The sequence below is a fragment of the Eleginops maclovinus genome, chromosome 3 (assembly GCF_036324505.1).
Source record: "Eleginops maclovinus isolate JMC-PN-2008 ecotype Puerto Natales chromosome 3, JC_Emac_rtc_rv5, whole genome shotgun sequence".
Taxonomy (NCBI): domain Eukaryota; kingdom Metazoa; phylum Chordata; class Actinopteri; order Perciformes; family Eleginopidae; genus Eleginops; species Eleginops maclovinus.
The window spans coordinates 14,185,026-14,208,076 of NC_086351.1; the positions used below are offsets into that span (position 1 = coordinate 14,185,026).

The following is a 23,051-nucleotide window of genomic DNA, read 5'->3' on the forward strand; positions in this document are numbered from 1 at the left end:
GTCAAATATGCTGCCATGCTCAGCTCTTCAGCTCTCTGTCAAAGAGCTGTTCACTTGACTTGGACTCCTGCAGCCCCTGTCATATCATGTACCACAGATGGTGACCTCACTCCCATTACTCACTTCAACTCCACAGCCTGACACCACTTTGACAGCATAGTAATGACATGGCTGTGGGATGGTTTGAAGACATAACGAACTCCAGCCCTCAGCAAAGGGAGGATAGGAAGGCGAAATGTGAAAGATTCCCGATCTCCCTGCCCTCTACTATATGCTCCTCCTGGTATAACGTTTTTTTAAAGACTGTTGTGAGGGCAGAAGAGAGTTAGAGAGAGTGCAGAACACGCTGATGGCATTATTGGTCTCTCTTAGTGGACCTGTCCATCCCTTTGTTCAAGGCTAAATTACTTCAACAACTGTCGGAAAGATTGCCCGGAAATTGTGTGAGGACGTTCATGATCCCCAGATGATGTATCTTAAAAATGTGGTGATAACTTAATTTTCCTCCTATGCCATAAACAGGCTGACATTTGTGGTGATTTGTGGAATGTCTTATCAGCTATTCAATGGTTATAGCTTGAGATAGATCTGCGTGATTGATGTTGAAGCACATATGTGGTTTAGTATTGTTAATCACATCTCTTGCCAAACTGGAGCTCTTTTGCCAAAATAGTAAAAAAAAACACTGTCACCATCAACTGCTGTAAATGAGGAATCAGTGAACGTGCTCATAGAGGCCCAGGAAATCCCTTTCAGTGTAATCACATTCTCAGCAAATAAGTATTATTGTATCCATGCCTTTATTGCTTTCCTTGCTTTTTTATGCATCTGCGTTGAAGCCAGCGGTGGCCAGCGGCGTAATGTCTTTGAGTTGCATGTTAGTCTCATAATCATGAATGCATTATATCGGGAACGCCTTGAGGGAATTTCTTTAAATTTGGCAAACTAGTCAACTCGTACTACTTGGATAAACTGATTCGATTTTTGTGGTGCATTTTGTCATAATTAGAGAATTAATTCTTGAGTTACCTCCAAGAAACATGTTTTTAGCCATAAGTCAAGAATTTATTTGCTAATTATGACAAAATCCCACACAAATATCCAATAGGAGTATATACAGTGTCCGAACTACGGGGGGACTCGGGGGATCCGAGACCCCCTGAAACTGACACGAGACCCCCCGAAAACATGATTTGGGAAATGTTGGGGGGTCTCTAAAATAGTGTTTTCGAGATCCGCGCTCTGAGTCAAGCGCAAGAGCAAGCGCCCCCCCCACCCCGAGAGAAAAATGGGACCCCCCGAAAATCTCGGCATAGTTCGAACACTGAGTATATAATTATTATATTATGAAACGATGAAGTGATGACAAGGTCAATTTCACTGTGACATAATTATGTTCTGCCAAAACCCTTTTCTGGCTATGATTCAACACCATGCTCTGGAACAGAAGAGGAGACAAAATTTCATATGTGGTTGGAAACTGACTTTGTGAAACTAATATTCGGTTTCTGCTTTGAAACTGTGGTGATGAAGCATCCACATTGAAGAATTTGCAGCTACTATATGGACTAAAATCCACATAAAAAGCATTATCGTTGAACACATTGTCTGTGTTCTATCAGAATCAGCTTTATTGGCCCATTATGTGAGCACAACCATGATTTTGACTGTGTGGTTTCCTTAATTAACTATACACACTAATATACATACAAGAACAACAAAGTTTATCCTCTATCCTAAGACCCAGATTGCCAGATTGAGCTTGTTGTAGAGAGGGCGAGAAAGGTTTTCCAAGATGGCTTTTTCATTCCCCTTCCTAATCTCTACATTTTTATATGTTGAGATCTGGACATAAACTGCAACTTGACTGGTTGGTGGGGAAATATAACAGCCAGGCCATAATTCTAAGATACAAACAGGACAAATATGTTATCTATGGGCCAGCCTATTCTGCACCTTGCGTAGATTTAATGGCCGGCTATAAGTTAGATTCAATGAACTGCCTGTAACCCTGTAATCTATGTCACAGGAGCCGAGATCGAGTTCTTAACGAGACTTTCACAAATCCCTTTCTCCCTACTGCCCTGCTAAGAAGAGCCTAATCATCCCTGTAATGAGTTGGAACCACTGATTTCTAGACCGCAGATTGCATGCGGGAATCATGATGAATCTTTATTATTGGCCCTAGGTCAGCAACATGTCCACATAATGAATAAAACATTTTAATCTTTATCTTTAAGGTACTTAATGTCTCTGGCTTTTGTGGTGGCCCCATATTATATTTTGATCCTGACTATATTTAAAGAAGAGGACATACTGTATTAATCTCCTGGGGGAATTTAATTATTTAATTCTGCTGTAATATTTAAGAAGGTGTGTTTGACTCCTTGTTAAAGCATAAATCTCTGGCTCTATAAATCCTTAATTAAACAGAAGGGGGCACTAAACAATGTAAAGTTTGACAATAGCTGTGTAAACCTGGAGCAACAAAGACATTCATAATTTAGAAATAAAAAGAACTTGAAAGAGTGAGTTATTTTAAATGTGCCCCCACCGGCTGCTCAGCCTAAGGCCTAAATGTGGCCTTTCATTATGGATGCAGTCATTGACAGTCGAAAGATGAGCTGCTGCAGGGGAGGGAAGCGGTACAGAGGTGAGGCACTGGTGATGTTGAAAGCTCACAGGGAGGAGGGCCATCAAAGACAGAGGTGCCTCTGCAGGAATGAAGGATTAGTCACAGCCACAGATCTAACTCTGATCTTTTTCTCATGCTTTGTCCTCATTTCTTTTGCATTCCCTTCCCTTCCCTCACACTGTTGCCCGTGTAATTGTTCAGTGGCTTGGATCTGCCAGTAAGTGACATTTGACCGGTGGGCTCTGGAATTAATCCTGGACTTGGCAATCTTTTCCGACATTGATGCAGAGTCTCCTCTTTCATCATGGTTACCAGCTGAAGGGAAAGAACACTCTGTTAGAGAAAAAGATGTACAGCACTTAATCCTTCATCCACAATGACCATACACATTCAATGGACTGCATGCACAGCTGTTTTTTCACTCCCTGCTTGGTTGAAATGTATGGCTCTGAATGCCTTATTAATAGGTATGACTAATCTGCTATTTGAACGCAGTTTGACCTCCTCACATCCAGGAGTCTCTGGGGACTAATTTAAGACACAGTGGGCTTTAACATGAGGAGACATCTGTTTGCATACAAATGTTTAATGCAATGAAATCCACAACTTTACCTACCTAGACTGTGCAGCTTCTACTAAAAGAAAGTTGTTTTTGGACAGAAAAACGAAAAACAATGCTTTTTATTTCCTCTGACAGTACCTCCATCCCCCATTGCGCCACCCCAGCTGTTGCGAGCCGGCTCCACTTACCTAATCATCCAGCTCAACACCAACTCTATCCTGGGAGATGGCCCCATTATCAGGAAGGAGATTGAGTACCGCGCCAGCCAGTCTCCATGGTCAGAGGTGCACGGAGTCAACATGGTCACCTATAAGCTGTGGCACCTGGAGCCAGACACAGAGTATCACATCAGTGTGCTGTTGACTCGGCCCGGGGAGGGAGGAACTGGTCCCCCAGGACCGCCTCTTGTGAGCAGGACCAAATGTGCAGGTGAGTTCGGACGCCCTCTACCACTGGACAGGGAGGGGCTGCCTAAAGCAGAGATTAACAACCTTTTTGGATTTAAAGGAATCATTACTTCATTTAGCCAGGCAGTCGCATAGAAATAAGATCTCTTTTCCAAGTCCAGAGAACAAGAAACATCTACTATTACACTATTAGTATTTACAATACTGAGATGATATATACACACATACATAAATACATATATATATATATACAGTATATTACAAGAAATGTAATTTGTTTGCACCTATTTTGTATATATACAAAAAAGGTGCAAACAAATTACATTTCTTGTAAACTACCTTTTTCCTTCTTATCCTTCTAATCATCTTCAGACCTTTAGGTCAGTAACTGCTGCCCTTATGTATTAGAGGGTGGTGCTTGATGTCACATAGCATCATTTGATAGCAGGGCATGTTAGATAATAAAGCTCAGAGTCTTAGTCCAGGCGAGTACCATCATCAACATACACACTCAGTCATTTAATAGAGTATTTTAACAACTCAAAACATAAAAGGGCTGTTGTTACTTCAAACTGCTATTAACTGGTCGGTATCTGCTATGACACTACAAGCTGAAACACACCACCAAATTCACCTGTATGTGACTTTGTTTTGAACTGAATTATAAAATAATTGACCTTATCACTGGAATTAAAGCTCAAAGTACTGATGCCCAACAGCCACACATTAAGTCTACGGAGACTTTTATTATACGGGGCTGCATCTGTCACGATAATCTGCTACAATTCAATCAGAGAGGAGCTGACGGACAGACTTAGTCGTTGCATATACTTATCTTTAAGAAAAAGCGCTTTTGCTATCACTGTGTTCTCTGAGCTCTGTAGCTGAGGCGGGGGGAGGGATTTTTTTTGCTGCCAGCATGGCACCATCAGTTTGACGGTTATTTAAAAGATAACAGACTCCTGTGGCCACCCTAAAGCGGGCAGGCTTCTTTGGTATCTTTAGAGGATAGCATTTTTTCTTTAGCCTGTACAATATATTTACAGTAATTTGTAGGTGACAGCTCTGGAGACATATCAATTACACTACACAAAGATAACAATCCAAGATAAACCAATTAAATCCACATGATATTCAGCTCACTGGCATACATGACAAAAAAAAATCGTCACATATGACTGTGTCGCCATTTCACACTTACAAAAACGATGAATCATTTATCAAAATAAAGTTGTCTCTTATAGATTTTTAATCTAAATTAATTAAGAGTAAATATTTCCGCCATAATGATCTTGCTTTGTGCCGCCTCTGTGCAGCCAAAACAAGACTTTCCCCTCAAACTATAGTTACAGCTGACACTCCAGTAATACCGATTTAGATATAAATGATTTAATATTAATGATCATTCGTCATTAAGGTGAAGCTTTTCTTCCCGTCAGGCTTTTTTTTAAATTCCACATTTTGTACTCCCTGCTCACGTCTGCGCCTCCCCTGTCATCTGTCACTGTGCAGACACAGAACACCCAGGGAGATGAGCGGGATGCCAGCCCCTTTTAAATATATGTACAAGCATATAGCACAAAGAGAACTGTGTCGATGCAGATGCACGAACAGAGATGCAGTCAGTCATTACCGCTGCCTGCATCTGCAATGTGTGCATAGCGCTCTCAGGCACCCGAAATGGAGAGCTTTGTGTTACCCAAAGGCAGTCTGTGGATTTGAGTCTTCCATGGTCATCACTCTTTCCTATGCCCAACGGTCTCTTCCTGCCACACACCATCCCTCACATATCTCCCCACCCTGCTTCAGTAGAGCCTCCCTGGCCCCGTCTCCAATGACATATTAAAGCTACTCTCCTCCTCAACAGCCAGAGACACCCCCCCATTCATCAGGGTGCCATGAGCTCACAGCCTTCCTGCACACCCCAGCCAACCTCAAGAGACACGAAAATTCTCAATAAAATTGTACAAAAAGTTGATAGCAGGAGAGGGAAGAGGTGAGGGAAGGCTGTGGTGTGGGAGTATGTGTGTGTGTGGGAGACGAGTAGTAGTTTTTCAAATTGAGAGACTGAAACAGTAAAAATGAGGCATGTGAATGTGCGAGAGGTGAAGCGAGAGAGGATCCACAGCGTACGGAAATTGCTTTCACAGTTGCCGTATCGGTGTTGTGAAAGTCACTAAACTCAGCCTTTAATGATGTATTTACATTTCAACCACTGGGACATTAGCTTGTTCAACCATGTGTGGGATAAGTAATACTGCAGTGTTTGCTGAGCTGTTAAACAGGGCATTTAGATGCAGTACTAGTTAAATAAATAGCAAGTATAGGTGAAATTGAATTTGCTGTTAGTCCTTCTGTCTGGTTGAATATGTTTTTTTTTTTTTGGTGCAGCTACATCTGATTGATTCCTGCTTGGCTCTATCAGTGTTTCCGCTGAGGTTGTTGCTCTGTAAAATGCTGCAACACTGCAATCCTCCACCTCGTGTATCTCACCTTCTTGACCCTGCAGTAGACTCCTAATCACCACCTGGTTCACAGAGCTCCCTCCGACCCAACCTCCAAACCATCTGCTCGACACTCTGCGTCCTGACCCCACATTCCACCGCTGAATCTTGATCGTCCCTCCTCGCTGTTGGCCTGATTAGGTTTTAAGCGGGAGAAAATAGATGGTGGGCGTGTTGCAGTGATTTCAGGGAGGTAGTAATTATCCAGTGAACAGAAGGGAAATTTGAACCCATCGCTGTATTGAGGAGGAAAGTGAATTTCCTCTCCAGAAGCTGTGTCTCGCTACTGTGACTAATCTCACTCATTTATTGGTCATGTTGAATATTTCCCTTCCTCTCCAAAAACGTTAACTAGCCAACCTCACTGTACACATGCACATCCTGACAGAGCCGAGCTGTCCTCATGCAGTAGCTGTAAAACTAATGGCCGTGAATGTGAACATGGTCTCTGCCTTGCTCTGATGGCCATCCAGGTGTGCTTGATGAGCCATTGCTGTGATTATCAGCACGGTGCATTAGCACAGCTTGAAGCCCCTCAAGTAAATCACAGAGGAGAGGCTAGGATTTGTACTGCAGGTGGTCCCCAAACCACGTTAATGGGCTTCCACCTGCTGCTGGGTCACTGAACCTTCTGGAAAGCTCCTGCTCATGATGCTCAGGGTCTGTCAGAGAGAGCCAGCCCTGTAGTCTGACTAAAATTAGGCACATTAGGAACACAAGTGCTTTGCCTCTTTTGGCATGTCGTTCATCATGTCTTCCATTCTGAGCCAGAATTCCCTATGTGTTTACATTTGGGTTGTTTGGATTTATGTGTGCTCTTGTTTTTGCTCACACATGGGTACATGGTGTGCTTGTCTGTATACATGTGGTTTTCCCGTGTGACACAGTCAATGCAGATCTCCTCCATGGATGCACTTGTTTTAAGGCAACTCCGCTCTGCCTGCTGCCGTCCCTTGTCACAGATTTAGGAGGGATAATAAACCAGAACCTGTCACATCTACTCTAACGTCCAATCTCCAAGGATCAACATGGGGCAGTGGGCTTTTGCCAAGTTTGGGCGGCTGCAGTTTTCACTCCACAGGATGCCAGAGAATGGGTGCCCATAGCATACACAAAAATAAGACGAGGCAAGAGGATGGGGCTGGCACAAATGTCCACTTTGAGAAAAGCCACAATGAGCACACTGTGGCCTCTTTGGCGGCACTTTCATCAACTCAGCAGTTAAATGCCTCTCTTTATTTAGCTCTCAGACTGTGCAGACTATCAATTGCACCATTAAGACAATCCTTAGCCACACTGAACAATGGAGCATTACCATTTCATTTGGGCTGCAGTCTACTACTTTGCGATTACTGTGCCTGCACATTTATCCGCAGTCACATTAGCCGGATGAGGGTCAGATCAATGCTCTGGTCATATTTCCATCTAGTACAGTATGAGATGCCGGACAGCAAATTAAAAGAGAAAGATAGTGACTGCAGAAGTTTCAATTTAAAATAACTGTGCTACCACAGTAATAAGTGAGAAAGTGGGATTCTGAGAAGGGGGCTGTTGTATTTCATGTAAGTATTCAACTGTATGTGTGTTTGAGCAGTGGTTCATTTAAAATAGCGAAAGAAGGAAGAGAAAAGTGAGTAATAAAGACTTTGAGCGAAGTAATAATGTTATACAGCTCATACAGTATGTCCTTGCACAGCTGCAGAGTAAGGTACCTTTCAGATACATCTTTATAAATGCTTCTTGTTTTACTGCATTAGCCCCTACTCTGTTATGCATTAGCCACCTTATTTCAGTTCCCTCCAGTTATCTGAGCTGCAGCAAGAATCCCAAGTGTGCAAATCAGTAAAGAAATGAAGACCTTGGCCAGTAACCTCAAACTTCACTGATCTCTTCCTGTACCCCATATGTCTGTTGTCAATCCCTGCCTCCCTGGCCCATTACTCAACACCGACTATTAAAAGAATGAAGCATTACAGTACATTATGTAGCATGTTGCTTGACAAAAAGGGATTGACTGTGTTAATAATGGCCACTGATAAATGCCTCCATTGATACTGAGGATGTCCTTGGCTTAAGTCAGCCTCTCTTTAGTTTCCGACGTCCTCCTGAACACTGCCTTGTCTGTGCTTCAGTGTATAGAGGCTCTCTGTGTATTTCAGCCAGCCATTACATTTGAGGAAGATATCAAAGACAGAACTGTTATTCCTTTCGTCAGATTTAAGTCAGGGTTAACCTGGCAGTGACCAGAATTAACTCTGTGCCTTCTAAAAATATGCAACATGCAATCGCGATGACCCATCAGTAAAAGTGACCAGCAGAAGTGAATGCCCTTGTATAACACTGGCATTTCTGTGTGTGGATTAAACCTTAGGGCATAGAAGTACAACTGGATAGTGAATTTGCTCAGCAACATACAGGCGGGAACTGGTGGGAGTGGGATGGCAACCCACAGCCTGTCAGATTAATTAGCGCAATTGGCATGAGTTCCCGCTCTGACTTGGGGGCTGTGGGTGTGTTGTGCTGGCAGCTAACTGTCGACCTCCATGTTGTGGCACGGCAATATGGCAGCATGTAGGACGAGCACGAGTGAAAACAGCCAGGGTAGTCCTGGATGTGAGTCGAAATGTCCATTGCTCTGTCTGAAATCAAATATTCCTCAATAAAACAAATTTACAAATGTAATTTTCTCAAAAAAATTGTGTTTGGCCTTTAGGCCTTTTCTAATTGTATTATTTGTTTTTGTCTATCTTTGTTACTCAATTTTCTTTTTTATCTTTCCTCTCCAATCTTCCTCCCTCCCAGAGCCTATGCGTGCACTTCGGGGCCTCACAGCCGTAGATATGCAGTCCAGGCAGTTGTCTCTGCAGTGGGAGAATCTGGCGTTCAACCTGACACGCTGCCACACATACTCAGTGTCCCTGTGCTACCGCTACACCACGGCGGGAGGTGGTGGGGGGCACAACACCACAGTGCGCGAGTGCCTGGCTGTGGAACACAATGCCTCACGCTTCACGCTGCGTGATCTGCCACCCTACCACGGCATCCATGTCCGTCTGTCACTTGCCAACCCAGAGGGGAAGAAAGAAGGCAGAGAGGTCACTTTCCAGACCGAGGAGGACAGTAAGTCTATAAAGGAGGTTAGCGAAAAGATAGTTTGGAAGCACAGGACAGAAAAACAAAAAATGGAAAACATTGTTACAAAATGGTAAACATTTTGAGAAAAATAATCACTCCTAACAATAATATACACTAAAGCACCATTGCGTCTAATTCGGTCGAAGTCATTGTTTCTAATGTAGTCTAATACAACATCTTAAATCCTACCTGCATTAAAAGTTTTACGCCAAAAACATTATAACCTTGTTTAGTGAGGAGATATTGTAGCTCTATTGGTGGCATTATTTTTCTTAGTAAACTGGTAACTAAGTGTTTTTATATACCATCTTTATTCAGTGAGTCTCAGAGTTATCATTGTCTTATCTTAAATTATGATCAAATGACACTAGATAACTATTTTGGAGGAGTGTGACGTCTAAATGTACCGGAATACCTCAAACTGTTTAACTATTCTCATGGTAAATGTTAGACTAAAGACTGATCAGACCCGGGACTAACCATAACCTTACTTGTTCTGTCACATTGGGTTTATTCTTTGATGGTTATTTTTAAAGTTTCAAAGTATTTTAATACATAAATTAAGTGCACCACGTGTGTACAAAATATACAGGTTCATATGAGTCACTTTTGGTTCAAGCTGGTGAATTTTCTCAACATTTTCAAACATTCAACAGCTCCTCTGTTTTTCTTCAACAAAATAGAGAGAGGGTGACCATCAGACTGAGGCTGAATCAGCAATACAAAAGATCCATTTCAGTTTCAGACGAAAATAACATAAAAGAGAAAACATTATATCTAAGTCCCTGGCAACCCTGAGATAGGATTTTGTACTTATTTCTTATCTCCTATTATTCCTTTGTGCCGCAGCACATCGTCTGCATGTCAGTTGAGGGAGAAATCAATTCAGCTGAGGAAAAAATTCAAAACAAACAAGATTTTCTAGAAAGAGAATACGCTTTACAGAGAAAGACAGAAAAATATCAGGACAGAGAGAGGACACGCTATTTTTTCCGAAGTAATTAAAAATAAATATATATTAATATACAGTCCATGTCAATTATGAAGCATTTTTCAAAAGCCTTAATAAGCAACTCTGTCCTCCAGACTAGCTCAATTGAAAAATAACAGTCGACTCAGCTGTTTGGCTCTTGTTTTAGCCCCAGGCCTGAATCTCACATTACAGTCTTCTTCTGTACAATCATCACACAGACCATGGGGACTGGGGCTGCAACCAGATGGCCTAAAAAAACTTTTAAAGAGTCTATTGTTGAATTTTCACTGCTATTCAGAAACAAGTTTACCAGGCACATTCATCCATATGCTTAACTAAACTTTCAAAGCCAAGGATAGAATCCGTCTTGGATGTTCTTTTTCTTGTCTGTGTTGTGGTAACATAATTGATGCAGATCATAAATTAACTGTGTTCTTATCTGATGGTCTCTGCCTGCTGCTTTGGGCTGTCTGAGTGTCTAATGTGGTGCATTGTGTTCTGAGCCGCAGTGACATTCACTTCTGTGATATTGACAGGAGAGGCTCACTGTGGGATTAGCACTTCAATTTCCACAACAAATGTTTGTTCTGACAATTTCTTATAGTTCCCGGAGGCATTGCGCCAGAGTCACTCACCTTCACCCCGCTGGATGACATGATCTTCCTGAAGTGGGAGGAGCCTGTGGAGCCCAATGGCCTTATAACCCAATATGAGGTGAGCCAAGAGGGATGCTCTGTCGAATTTCACTGTCCTGTCTTTAAACAAATGTTTTATACAGTGTTAGCTTAATTGTTCACTTAGTTTAGATGCTTGGAAGAGCAATATAATGTTTAAAAGGTATTTTTCTTTTACAATTTTGCAAAAGGAAACCCTTTTAGGATGAAGACTAACAACTTACATTTTAAAAATACTTCCCTAAGCCATTGTCATTCGTTCCCTTAAGCTAGGTTTACTATTGTGAGTAAAAAGCTAGTTGGACAACTGGGTTTGAATCTAAACATACCTAACATTGTAGTAGTATATGCCAATAGGAACTTATAACTGTACACTGCTTATTTTGGTATTCCAACAGCACGTAGCAGGCACTTAGTGATGAACACTTATTTTGCCTCAAATTCTGAGCTCTTTTCTTCAAGTGCCACTGCAATGTGCACACTACAGACATGTGTCTAATCACAAAAACACTCTGCTCCATTTTATATTCTACCTCACCAAACCATTTAGTGCATGCTTGGATGGATTACTAAACCTGTCTGTCAGGTACAGAGCCATGGTCCCAAAGTAGCTGGGCTTGGCATTAACTTACAGCCTGCCACTCAAAAAGACACCAAAAAATGTCCACAAAGAAACAATAGACCGAAAAAATGGCAAAATGTCTACAAAGAGATGCAAAATTCCAAAATCGAGGCAAACTCATTGCAACAAAATGACTTTGGATACTATGTGGGTCAGGTGGTGGGGAATTCTGTGCCATGGGGGCCCATTGTCTTATAATCCACCCATGAGTGCATATTGCGCTATGCATGCATAAGTGAAAATTGCAGTGAAGCTCGAATATGCTCTGACTGACTTTGTGCACAAGGCCTAGCCCTTAACACTAGTCTTGTGCCATTAAAATAGAGCTCTGTGTCATTAATAGATAACTCACATGTGTCTGTTGAGCCTTATGTTCAGCCCTATAATGATTTTGGATTAGTCTGTGGTGAGACATCAGCGGGCTTCCTACCTATCCTGGAGCCTCCTTTCCTTGGCTCTCTGCAATGCTGCCTCAAGGATATTATTAAATAGGATTTTAGGTCTGACATATAAAATGAAGGCTGCTCAGGATATTTTTCCCCTGTAATGTGTTGATCTCTTCCAGCTGACATAGGACTTCTTACAGAGCTTTAGAAAGCCTTTTCATTTCTCACAGATTAAACCATTGACCACTCTGCCTGAGCCCATCGACCACCATGCTGTCCTGCAGGCCTTCCTCACTGGTCCATGCACTTGGGTATCTTTTGTGTCTGCTTTTGTAGAGGAAACACAGAGGTTTGTCTCTGTTTAGTCACTGTATGGCTCATAATTCTATCTTCACACTAAGGAGGCGTGAGCAGGCATTAAGCTCTTCTTATGATAATCAGCAAAGCCTTTGGTTTTTCTTTGGAGTGGCATCTTCAGTGTGCCTTGGGTGCACATGCATGTATGCGTGTATCACATGCGTAGGAGCATTATACAGAATTTAGTGAGTGTGTCCATTCCTTCAATGAAGGGAAATGTTCACCCTTGTCTGATTAGAGTAAGGTCGCCTCATTTGGCTCTCTTCTCTTTCCAAGAGCATAAGTGGAAAATCTCAAGAGTGCCGTGGAAGCGAGGCAAATCAACTCTCAAGGAAAAACTTTATAAAAGATTTTGAGGGCATTCGTGAACAGCAATACTTGAATGTAAATAAGAGTTAATTAATCTCATCAACACGTAGCCCTATTGGTTTGAACATTTGAATTGACTTATACCGTGGGGTGTCCTCAGTCAATGGCCTTAACACATTACACTCAAATCATTTTTGGAAAAAGGAGGTTGTATGACTTTGATTCAATAGTGCCAATGCCAATCAAGTCCTATTCATCTAAAACTATAAACCCATTTTTAATTAGCACACATTGATTTGAAGAACACAATTAATTTATGAGTGAATCATATTAATCAAACATTAAAATGAATTCTTATCTCAGAGCCGTTTGAGTTAATGCCCTCTGCAGATCAGCATGCATCTATTACTTGAAATGTGTTAGCAGCTGCGATAATGAAGCATAAAATCAGTGCTGAGGTTTTATGATATGACCCTGAGACCATCTTGTTTTAAACAGATAAGTTACCAGAGCATCGAATCGTCTGATCCTGGCATCAACGTCCCGGGACCCAGAAGAACCGTATCCAAACTGAAGAATGAGACCTACCACATGTTCTCAAACCTCCATCCGGGAACAACTTACCTCATTTCAGTTCGAGCACGCACAGTCAAGGGCTTTGGGCAGACAGCTCTCACTGAAATCACCACCAACATCTCAGGTATTAGCACCGACAACTGAATGAGCATCTATGCTTGTGAGTTATCGAGAAAGCTTCGTACAATTGTAAAATAGAAATAGAAACATGCAGCACTGATGCATCATGCCGGTACACCGCTAGATTTCACTCACTGTGTGCTATAATAAGGTTTCAGGTTTTCTCTCTTTTGACCTCGGCAGCTTTCTTCTCTCAAAAATACTGCTCCCTTAGTGTAGGAGCTATTTTCCATTGCTTCACCAAACTTGTGACTTGCTGTCATCTCGCAGTTCTCAAGACATAAATTAACTTGTAGGAAGCAGAGGAACACCACAGTGGGGACACTGTTGTGTATAATGTGTGAAAGAAAAATGCAGTACATTCTTGGGACTAGAGTGTCACTTCCGAGAGTCCCAAAGCTTATTACTGGTGATAGATATCCAGCCTCAATGTTTCTATTTCCTCCTAATGATGCATTTGTGCTTGTTAAGGAATGGTATTACACCTCTTATGAACGCCAAGCCACTCCCGCACATTTACTCACTCCTTCCGTCTCTTTACAGAGAGGCCCGGTTTGTTTAATTATAGATTTAGAGCACAATCACTGCTTACTGGCTGTATGTCAGACATTGGCATAAAGCCAGACCACAGATAGACTCCAAAAGTCTTTGCAGATCATCCTCAACCTCCTCCACTGGCCCACCGTGCAAAACATTCACTTACACTGAGCCTCTCTCAAATCTGCACTGACAGCTAGCAAACACTGAACACCTTCAACAGATACTACTGTCAGCATCTTCAAGCTATACCCACCGCAGAGTATCCAACAACACACATTGCCTTATTGGCTTACCTGCGTTCAGACGTGTGCTACAAAATCATCCTTCAAACAGACTCAATCTGGCAGAAAAGTGTTGGGTTCTTAATCTTGAGGAAAGGAATAGGCAAATAGAATCCAAGGAGCTTCTCGTCAAGTTTAACAGCATTTATTAATACAATGATATGATAAGTCCACAAAGGAAACACAGCTGTGGTCCTTCCCCATGTCACTGACCACAGTCCACTTTGAAGTAGTTAATCTGTCTACAGCTGCATGGAAAATGCCTCGATCTTATGTTTACATCATGCATTTCTACTCTCCGGTCCTTCCGTCTTCTCCCATTGTTCTCCCAACGGGGGCCGGATCCTATTGGCCTGTTGTTGTCATATGGGCATATCCCCGTCTCTTCTATTGGCTGACGTTGACGGAGGCTGGTCTAGGGCACGTTCTGTTTAGCCCTCTTATGAAGTCACTGTCAACATCTGGTGACGTAGTCGTGAAGCTTCCCCTTATGATATTCTATTATACAATTCTTCTGAGGTTTATTGGTTAAACACGTAATAGTATTATTGCAGCGTTAATGAGTGAGAGTTAGAGATGGTGTGTTTAGTATGTAACTCCATGCGTCATTCTCCCTCTACTCATATACACAATATACTATTAGCTACATGCTAAGTGAGGCTAAAAACAATAACAACTGGTACGACCAAAAGTACTGCAATCCGGTCCGTCGAGAAACAGTGAATTATATCATTTAATTTTCCGTTTCAATATATTGATTATTCTTACAGAAGCGTCAAACCCTTTTTAAGTTGTTCAAACCACAATGGACCTTTAATTTAATGTCAACAAATTCAAGTTCAGTTTTCTTTTAATGCCTCACCTTATTACATTGATGTCGTCCTTACAAATTGACTACTGATAATAAAGAGAAATGCGCCGCCACATCTCTAGGGAGGAGCACAACTTTGGACAAATCCTCTCAAATGAGCAACCCGTTTAATTCAGCGTCACACACATAACTTTTAATTGGCCTTGTATTGAAGACAACTACAAGTGAAACACTCTACTGACTATAAGATTATGGGTACTTGTTTTATTAGCATTGGGAAAAGGAGGGCTCTTTAAGGTCTGACAGTTTCACAAGATATTGAGAGGCTGAACATGTACGTTTATGAGACTGTATTTAAATTGAATCAAATGAACACTGGGTAAGTCAATATGTGTGTTATTGTGTGTGAACATGTACTATAAAGACTGTTTCTGTGTACTCAGCTCCCACTTTTGACTACGGAGACATGCCTTCCCCCCTGAGCGAGACAGAGAGCACCATTACTGTCCTGCTGCGCCCCGCCCAAGGCAGAGGGGCCCCTGTCAGGTGGGAAGATCTGCTCATCTGTACGTCTTTGATCTTTTGTTTATACCAAACATGGCTAATTAAAGGTGCACATCCCTTCTGTGTTACAGCACATACCAAGTGGTTGTTGAAGAGGAAACGGTGAAGAAAGTAAAGAGGGAGCTGGGGCTTCAGGAGTGTTTCCCATTGCCAATGTCCCACGGGGAGGCGCAGGCCCGAGGTACACCACACTACTACACAGCTGAGCTGCCGCCCAGCAGCATCCCAGAGGCCAGTCCCTTCACTGTGGGCGACAATCACACCTACAACGGCTACTGGAACAGCCCTTTGGACCCACGCAAGAGCTACCTTGTCTACTTCCAGGCTATGAGCAACTTCAGAGGGGTGAGTGATTTTTAATGGGTGAGTTTGGATGTTTTGAAGTGGGTTTGTATGATGTATTCTTCACTATCCAAAATCAGTTTATAAACTGGATCTAGGTCAGCACACCTCCAGTTTAGAGACGCAAATAGAAGGCACAGCACGGCAGCAAAGCAATATACGTCTGTGGAAAGGGGCAACAACAAAATATATTTTAGCCACCTAAAATGTTTTGGAGGTACAGTGGGGCAAAAAAGTATTTAGTCAGCCACCAATTGTGCAAGTTCTCCCATTTAAAAAGATGAGAGAGGCCTGTAATTGTTATCATAGGTATACCTCAACTATGAGACAGAATGAGAAAAAAAATCCAGGAAATCACATTGTAGGATTTTTAATGAATTAATATTCAAATGATTGTGGAAAATAAGTATTTAGTCAATAACAAAAGTTCATCTCAATACTTTGTTATATACCCTTTGTTGGCAATGACAGAGGTCAAACGTTTTCTGTAAGTCTTCACAAGGTTTTCACTCACTGTTGCTGGTATTTTGGCCCATTCCTCCATGCAGATCTCCTCTAAAGCAGTGATGTTTTGGGGCTGTCGCTGGGCAACACAGACTTTCAACTCCCTCCACAGATTTTCTATGGGGTTGAGATCTGGAGACTGGCTAGGCCACTCCAGGACCTTGAAATGCTTCTTACGAAGCCACTCCTTCATTGCCCTGGCGGTGTGTTTGGGATCATTGTCATGCTGAAAGACCCAGCCACGCTTCATCTTCAGTGCCCTTGCTGATGGAAGGAGGTTTTCACTCAAAATCTCACGATACATGGCCCCATTCATTCTTTCCTTTACACGGATCAGTCGTCCTGGTCCCTTTGCAGAAAAACAGCCCCAAAGCATGATGTTTCCACCCCCATGCTTCACAGTAGGTATGGTGTTCTTTGGATGCAACTCTGCATTCTTTCTCCTCCAAACACGACGAGTTGAGTTTTTACCAAAAAGTTCTATTTTGGTTTCATCTGACCATATGACATTCTCCCAATCCTCTTCTGGATCATCCAAATGCCCTCTAGCAAACTTCAGACGGGCCTGGACATGTACTGGCTTAAGCAGGGGGACACGTCTGGAACTGCAGGATTGAAGTCCCTGGCGGCGTAGTGTGTTACTGATGGTAGCCTCTGTTACTTTGGTCCCAGCTCTCGGCAGGTCATTCACTAGGTCCCCCCGTGTGGTTCTGGGATTTTTGCTCACCGTTCTTGTGATCATTTTGACCCCACGGGGTGAGATCTTGCGTGGAGCCCCAGATCGAGGGAGATTAGCAGTGGTCTTGTATGTCTTCCATTTTCTAATAATTGTTCCCACAGTTGATTTCTTCACACCAAGCTGCTTACCTATTGCAGATTCAGTTTTCCCAGCCTGGTGCAGGTCCACAATTTAGTCTCTGGTCTCCTTTGACAGCTCTTTGGTCTTGGCCATAGTGGAGTTTGGAGTATGACTGTTTGAGGTTGTGGACAGGTGTCTTTTATACTGATAACGAGTTCAAAAAGGTGCCATTAATACAGGTAACGAGTGGAGGACAGAGGAGCCTCTTAAAGAAGAAGTTACAGGTCTGTGAGAGCCAGAAATCTTGCTTGTTTGTAGGTGACCAAATACTTATTTTACCGAGGAATTTACCAATTAATTCATTAAAAATCCTACAATGTGATTTCCTGGATTTTTTTTTCTCATTCTGTCTCTCATAGTTGAGGTATACCTATGATGAAAATTACAGGCCTCTCTCGTCTTTTTAAATGGGAGAACTTGCACAATTGGTGGCTGACTAAATACTTTTTTGCCCCACTGTAAGTGTATTCTATTTTGAGAATATTTTATTTAGTCGTTTCCAACAGGGAACTGAGGCTGTTATATGTATGCTCTCCTCAAAGCCATCAGACTCCATTGACAAAAACTGTATTTTATCTTGCAGCAATAGTTACTTGTCTACTGCTGCCTCGATGGGACAGTTTATTTGTGTAATTATCTGACTTTTTAAAAGGTTTTTCAATCATATTCAGACAACAAAGCAACCAAAACGGAATTATTGAGGGAAGGGTAGCACAGAAACCTCTATGTTCTGCAAGGTAAAATCATGTTTTTGTCAATGGAGTCTTAAAACAGTGTTTGTTCCCCCATGGAAAAGCTGCCTGCCTGCAGGGTTCAGCTAGTAGGATATTCTAAATATAGCACACACTTAAACTGATATTGTTTTTCTTAGGTGGGTCTTTCTTTCAGATGGCTATAATATGTTTAGCTGATGCCTCTGTCCACAGCAGTACATTGCTTTGCTCCCATTTCAGTCCCTTTTGTCTGTTTTTCCAAACTGGGGATGTGCCAAGAGCAACCGACATCTACAGTAAATACACTCACAGACTACAGCTTACCTCATACAAACCCACTGAAAGAAATATCCAAACTAACATTGTGCTGTGGGTGTGACCTTTAGAGATAAGAATAATGATCTTGTTAATGAGTATCTGTATTTACTAATGCTTTGGGTGTCTTTAGGACAGTTCGCATTGTCTGTTCTCACAACCCTTGAAAAGAGCAGTTGTGCTTTGAATGGGGTTGTTAAATGAACACATTGATCAGGCAGTGTAACTGTTGAAGATGATTTACGTTGATATTCAAAAGCTTAGATATTTTCTGCAAAGAAAGTCTGTCCTAAACTGGAAATGACTTGCATGGATTACTTAGAGCTCAGGTTCAACAAGGTTCTTCATTTCACTTTATTCGGGTTTTATTTTCTATGCTCTTCATCTTTACTATTTTTTTCTCCTGTTTATCAAGTTATTTTTCAAAGGTTCTTTCTCGATTGTCCTTGTATTCTCCTCTTTCTTTATGCACCTAATCAGCTGAGTATTTTTTTAATATCAAGTGAATTTCGATCAAGGTAAACCAGGTTTGGAGCTTTTATTTTAGCATTTGCGTCCACATAACAAAAACTCTTGGTGCATCCTGGTTGTAAACCCCTTTAGATAGCAGTATGTTATTTTACACTGTTGTGTTTCGGGTGATATCACTGCACAAGGCCCTCCATTCCCCATTCATACCCAGAGGACGCCACATTACCCTCCCAAATTCCATTACAGGGAGAAATGCTACCTGGGTGAGGCAATTACTTAAAGATAATTGGACACAGGTGCAGATGATCAGAGGTAGAAAGCTGCCGCTTTAATATCCACAGACAGTGGCATTGGAGCTGAGAACTGTTGCCGTGGGTTACGCAGCCTTGTGTGATCGTCATCTGGGAATAGAAACATGGAAGCTGGGTTACTGGTGTTTGACTTTCCACGTCCTGTTAGTGGTTAAAATCCCTTGAACACCAGGAGGATCTTTTTCCAGCCCAGTGGAGAAACACACGGATGTAGTGCAGTGTGAGCACTTCACACAACTAGGCTACCAAGCATGGGATTAGATAGGGGAGGCCTGGCTTTACCAGCGGATGGGATTAGGTTTTGTTTTGTCTGGCATGGGGCCAGGATCCGTGACCCACAATGAGTGGAGACACAGTGCCAAATCACACAACCAGCACTGTCCCCGGTCTCTCAGACACTGTTGCCTGTGCCTGGAAATACATTAGCAGTCACTATCGTAATCTGGGCATCAGTCCTGTGTTGGTGCTGCAGGGCTGCAACAATTCCTCTTGATTAAATACAGCGAGTGCAGGAACCTGATTTCCATAGCAGCATAAAATGATTTTAATCCAAAAAATGTCCCGCAAACACATAATTAAATATTCTGCTTTATATTAGGATCAGTGTTCAATTCAAGGTCTTGTGACTTGGTGCAATGTGGTGCATGAATGTTTTCTTTATTTTTAAAACGATGTCAGTTTAAATGCTTTTGATTTGGCTCAATTCTGTTGAGCACAGCTGAGGGGCTATGGCAGCATGAACTGACACATGACAAAGTGCTAACTACATAGAGAAAAATAACATTAAAGAGCACAACACGGCAGCAATTAAGCTAACAGACCAACAAATAACAGTTTGGCATTGATGTGTTTCTTTGCCTCTTAATGACATTATTAACATTGAACAAGTGATAATTAGACTGTCTGTGTGAACCACAAAACAGATGTTGAGGTTTGGCTCGTGCAGCCTGTATGGACTGGAATGTTGCACTTGCATAATCTCCTTAGGGTTATTTTGTATCTTCATTTGTGTTTGGTTTTCTTGCCTATCTTCCGTGTGCAATTATGCATTTCAGTCCTTTTAAATTTAAACACTCTGTTCTCTCTGTCACAGAAATGTAGGCCAAAAATAGAGGATTTTAGCATTCTAAATGTGATTTTGTAGGGAAGCATAAATGCATTCAGCATATTCATGTACTCTGGGGTATTGTTGTAGTAGTTTCTTGGATTGTATACAGAGAAACTAATTACCTTATGCCCACTCATTGTGGAATAAGTTTGAATAGACATGTCTCTGCTCTTGAAGTAAAAGGGCTCCTGGCATTGAAAGCAGTCACAGATATACTTTAATAAACAAATGCAAATAAGAGAATCTGCATGTGGAAGTGGTTATAACATTTGTATTTACGGCAAGGTTTCTGCACCCTGAACACCTTAAATTTTTTTTTAAAAAATCAGCCTTCTTAAGTTCATCATTTACAGTACAATAAATCAAAGTGTGTCCTGTCTGGATTGTGTTTGTGGGAAGCAACATTGTACCTAATGCTAAGTTCCAGCAGTGGAATTAGTTGAAAAGTATATGGGACACAATATTTGGCATTCACCCATGCTAATTATCTGGAGAGTAAATGTCAGGCCTCTAATTGCTTTGATTGATTCATCTAAAGAGGTGCTTGTGGGCACAGACAGTGGCTTTGCCGGCCACAGAATAGTCATTTATGACCTCTACACTTACCACTATCAAATACACAGTCGTACACACACACACACACACACACACACACACACACACACACACACACACACACACACACACACACACACACACACACACACACACACACACACACACACACACACACACACACACACACACACACTGTACTGTGGAGGTATACTGGCACAGCAAGGACAGACGTGTCATGGCTTCCACTGAGCCAGCACACAACCATTCAGATGTCCATGCTTCACAAATGTGTGTATATCCATTAAAAAAGCTCATTTGTTTTTTTTCTTATAATTTATAGTAGATGATGATGTTAATATACTTTGTTGTGATTTGCCAAAGCTTGTTATGAATAAAGATTTATAATGCTGTCTCCATACAGTAATGGGGATTCAGATGAATTTGCTACTACTTGATAGAAAATATTTCCTGTAATTGAGTCATTTATTTCAAAAGCTCAAGTTTAAAGAGAAACATTTGGTAGAAATGCGCTTTGATTCATAATTATGAATTAAAACAAGCATGTAATTATTATAAATGGAGATACATTATATGAAACTGCAGAGCAGCAATTCAAGTTTTGTCATGCAAATAGCAATACTACCTCTTGACTTGAAATATTTATTTTCACCCACTCCAAATAAGATCTGCCTTAATATCAGAGTGCAGAAAAGGCTGTTCAGTTTCACTGAAAATAAGAAATATCTTCATCAAGGATTCAAGAATTCACTGTATACATGAATACAGAAATGTATTTATTAGGATAAACCCCTTCAGATGCACCATCTCATTTTAAAGGGGCTCCCGACAAAAGCAACATCTCACAGACATACATGAACAAAATATCAGAAAGCAAAGCATGACAAACAAAGACAAACCACATAAAGTCTGTTAAGTAAAATTCATGAAGTAATACCTACAATCATTACAATTTGACAGACAGTAGTGTCAAATAGATCAGTTTCATCAATAACAAGAGCCGACCAGCTGAAAGTGAGATAATAATGCATGCTTAAACATACCCAAGATGCAAGGGATATAATAGTAGCAGGTCAAATATTCCAGTCTTTAAACATTTTTTGGGTCCCTGCAAGTGATACATCAGGCGAACAGTGGTAATCATGCGAACAGTTCCTCAGTAGTTCATGATGAAAAAAGTAGTGTTTGTTATGGAATAGAAGTAGAAAGTAGCAGAAAAGGAAGTACAAATACTTTAAAATGGTGCATTATTACAGTATTTGAGTACATCTTTTACTTTCCACGACTGATAATAAATACCCAAAACATGTGATGCGACTCAAAAAATACCTTAAAAATCGAAAGAAAAAGTTATTAAATAAAAGTGAGCAATGTGCTGTTTATGACTACAATGGATTTGACCAACATTTAAACCACTAAACACATGTAGTATTAAGTATTATTCAAACTGTTGAGTACAGGTAAAAGTATATGAGCCTATTTACCTGTTTTCTGTTTTCAGTCTCACAGTACAGACATGAAAAAAGAAGATTTAAAAAAAGGTTAAGAACTTGTTTAAATATGTGTCACCTTGAAATGGATTTTCAATCAAATATATAATTTAAAAAAGCAATTTAACTGGAGTTTGAGGAAAGTGCTTTTTGCTCATTTCTGAATGGGTACATTTCCATAATTGTCCCATAATGCCTGAATTAGCATCTGTAAATCTTAATTTGATAATGCATTTCATCCAAGAAGTGGTTGGATGGAATTGGATTACAGTGTTGGATCTCATTAGTGCTGTTTGACAAAGGTCCTTTTCATAATACTGAGATGTCATCAGTTGAAATTTGAATAAAATTAATTCCTTTTTATAGTGGTGCACTGGTCTGAATCCCCTCCCTTTAATTATGCGCTCTCCCTTTCAACGCTCGGATTTTCTCCTTCAGCAAGAATCTTTAATCTCCTTTTCAAACACTTCACCACAGCTCTCAGATTTGAAACATTTTGTAACCTCACGTCGTCAATAGGACTCTAAACACTTTACGCTGTTCTTTTTTAGAGGAGTAGTGCAACCCACTCATGTTTAGTCACTTGAATATTTAATCAGAGGGTAGTAACAGCAGCGAGGGTTGACAGCAGTGTGATTCCAGCTGTGGTCCTCACCTGTTTACTGTCTAACATCATGTTTTAATGTTCACTGAAAGTGTCTTTCTTATCTGCTGTGGCCATTTTTCCAGCGTGATGTATGTGTGTGTGTGTCTTAGCTCGGCAACACAGACTATCCTATTTTCTTTCATCTCATCTGTTTTATGCAAAATGCAAAATAACACCCCCCCCCCCCCACTGATGTCTGTGTTTCTTTATCTTTCAGGAATCAAGAATAAACTGCATCCGCATTGCTCGCAAAGGTAATT

General features: G+C 41.2%; 1 protein-coding gene across 3 annotated transcripts in view; it reads left to right on the forward strand.

Moving 5' to 3' along the window:
• Window positions 1–23,051, forward strand: part of ptprub (protein tyrosine phosphatase receptor type Ub) — a 141,759-nt gene that overhangs the window by 86,080 nt on the left and 32,628 nt on the right. For all 3 annotated transcript variants that reach the window (XM_063878794.1, XM_063878796.1, XM_063878795.1), the window contains exons 7-13: window positions 3,333–3,626; window positions 8,911–9,228; window positions 10,821–10,930; window positions 13,063–13,264; window positions 15,336–15,438; window positions 15,528–15,801; window positions 23,009–23,045. In XM_063878794.1, coding sequence (XP_063734864.1) covers window positions 3,333–3,626; window positions 8,911–9,228; window positions 10,821–10,930; window positions 13,063–13,264; window positions 15,336–15,438; window positions 15,528–15,801; window positions 23,009–23,045 — 1,338 coding nt within the window. The remainder of the gene's footprint in view (window positions 1–3,332; window positions 3,627–8,910; window positions 9,229–10,820; window positions 10,931–13,062; window positions 13,265–15,335; window positions 15,439–15,527; window positions 15,802–23,008; window positions 23,046–23,051) is intronic.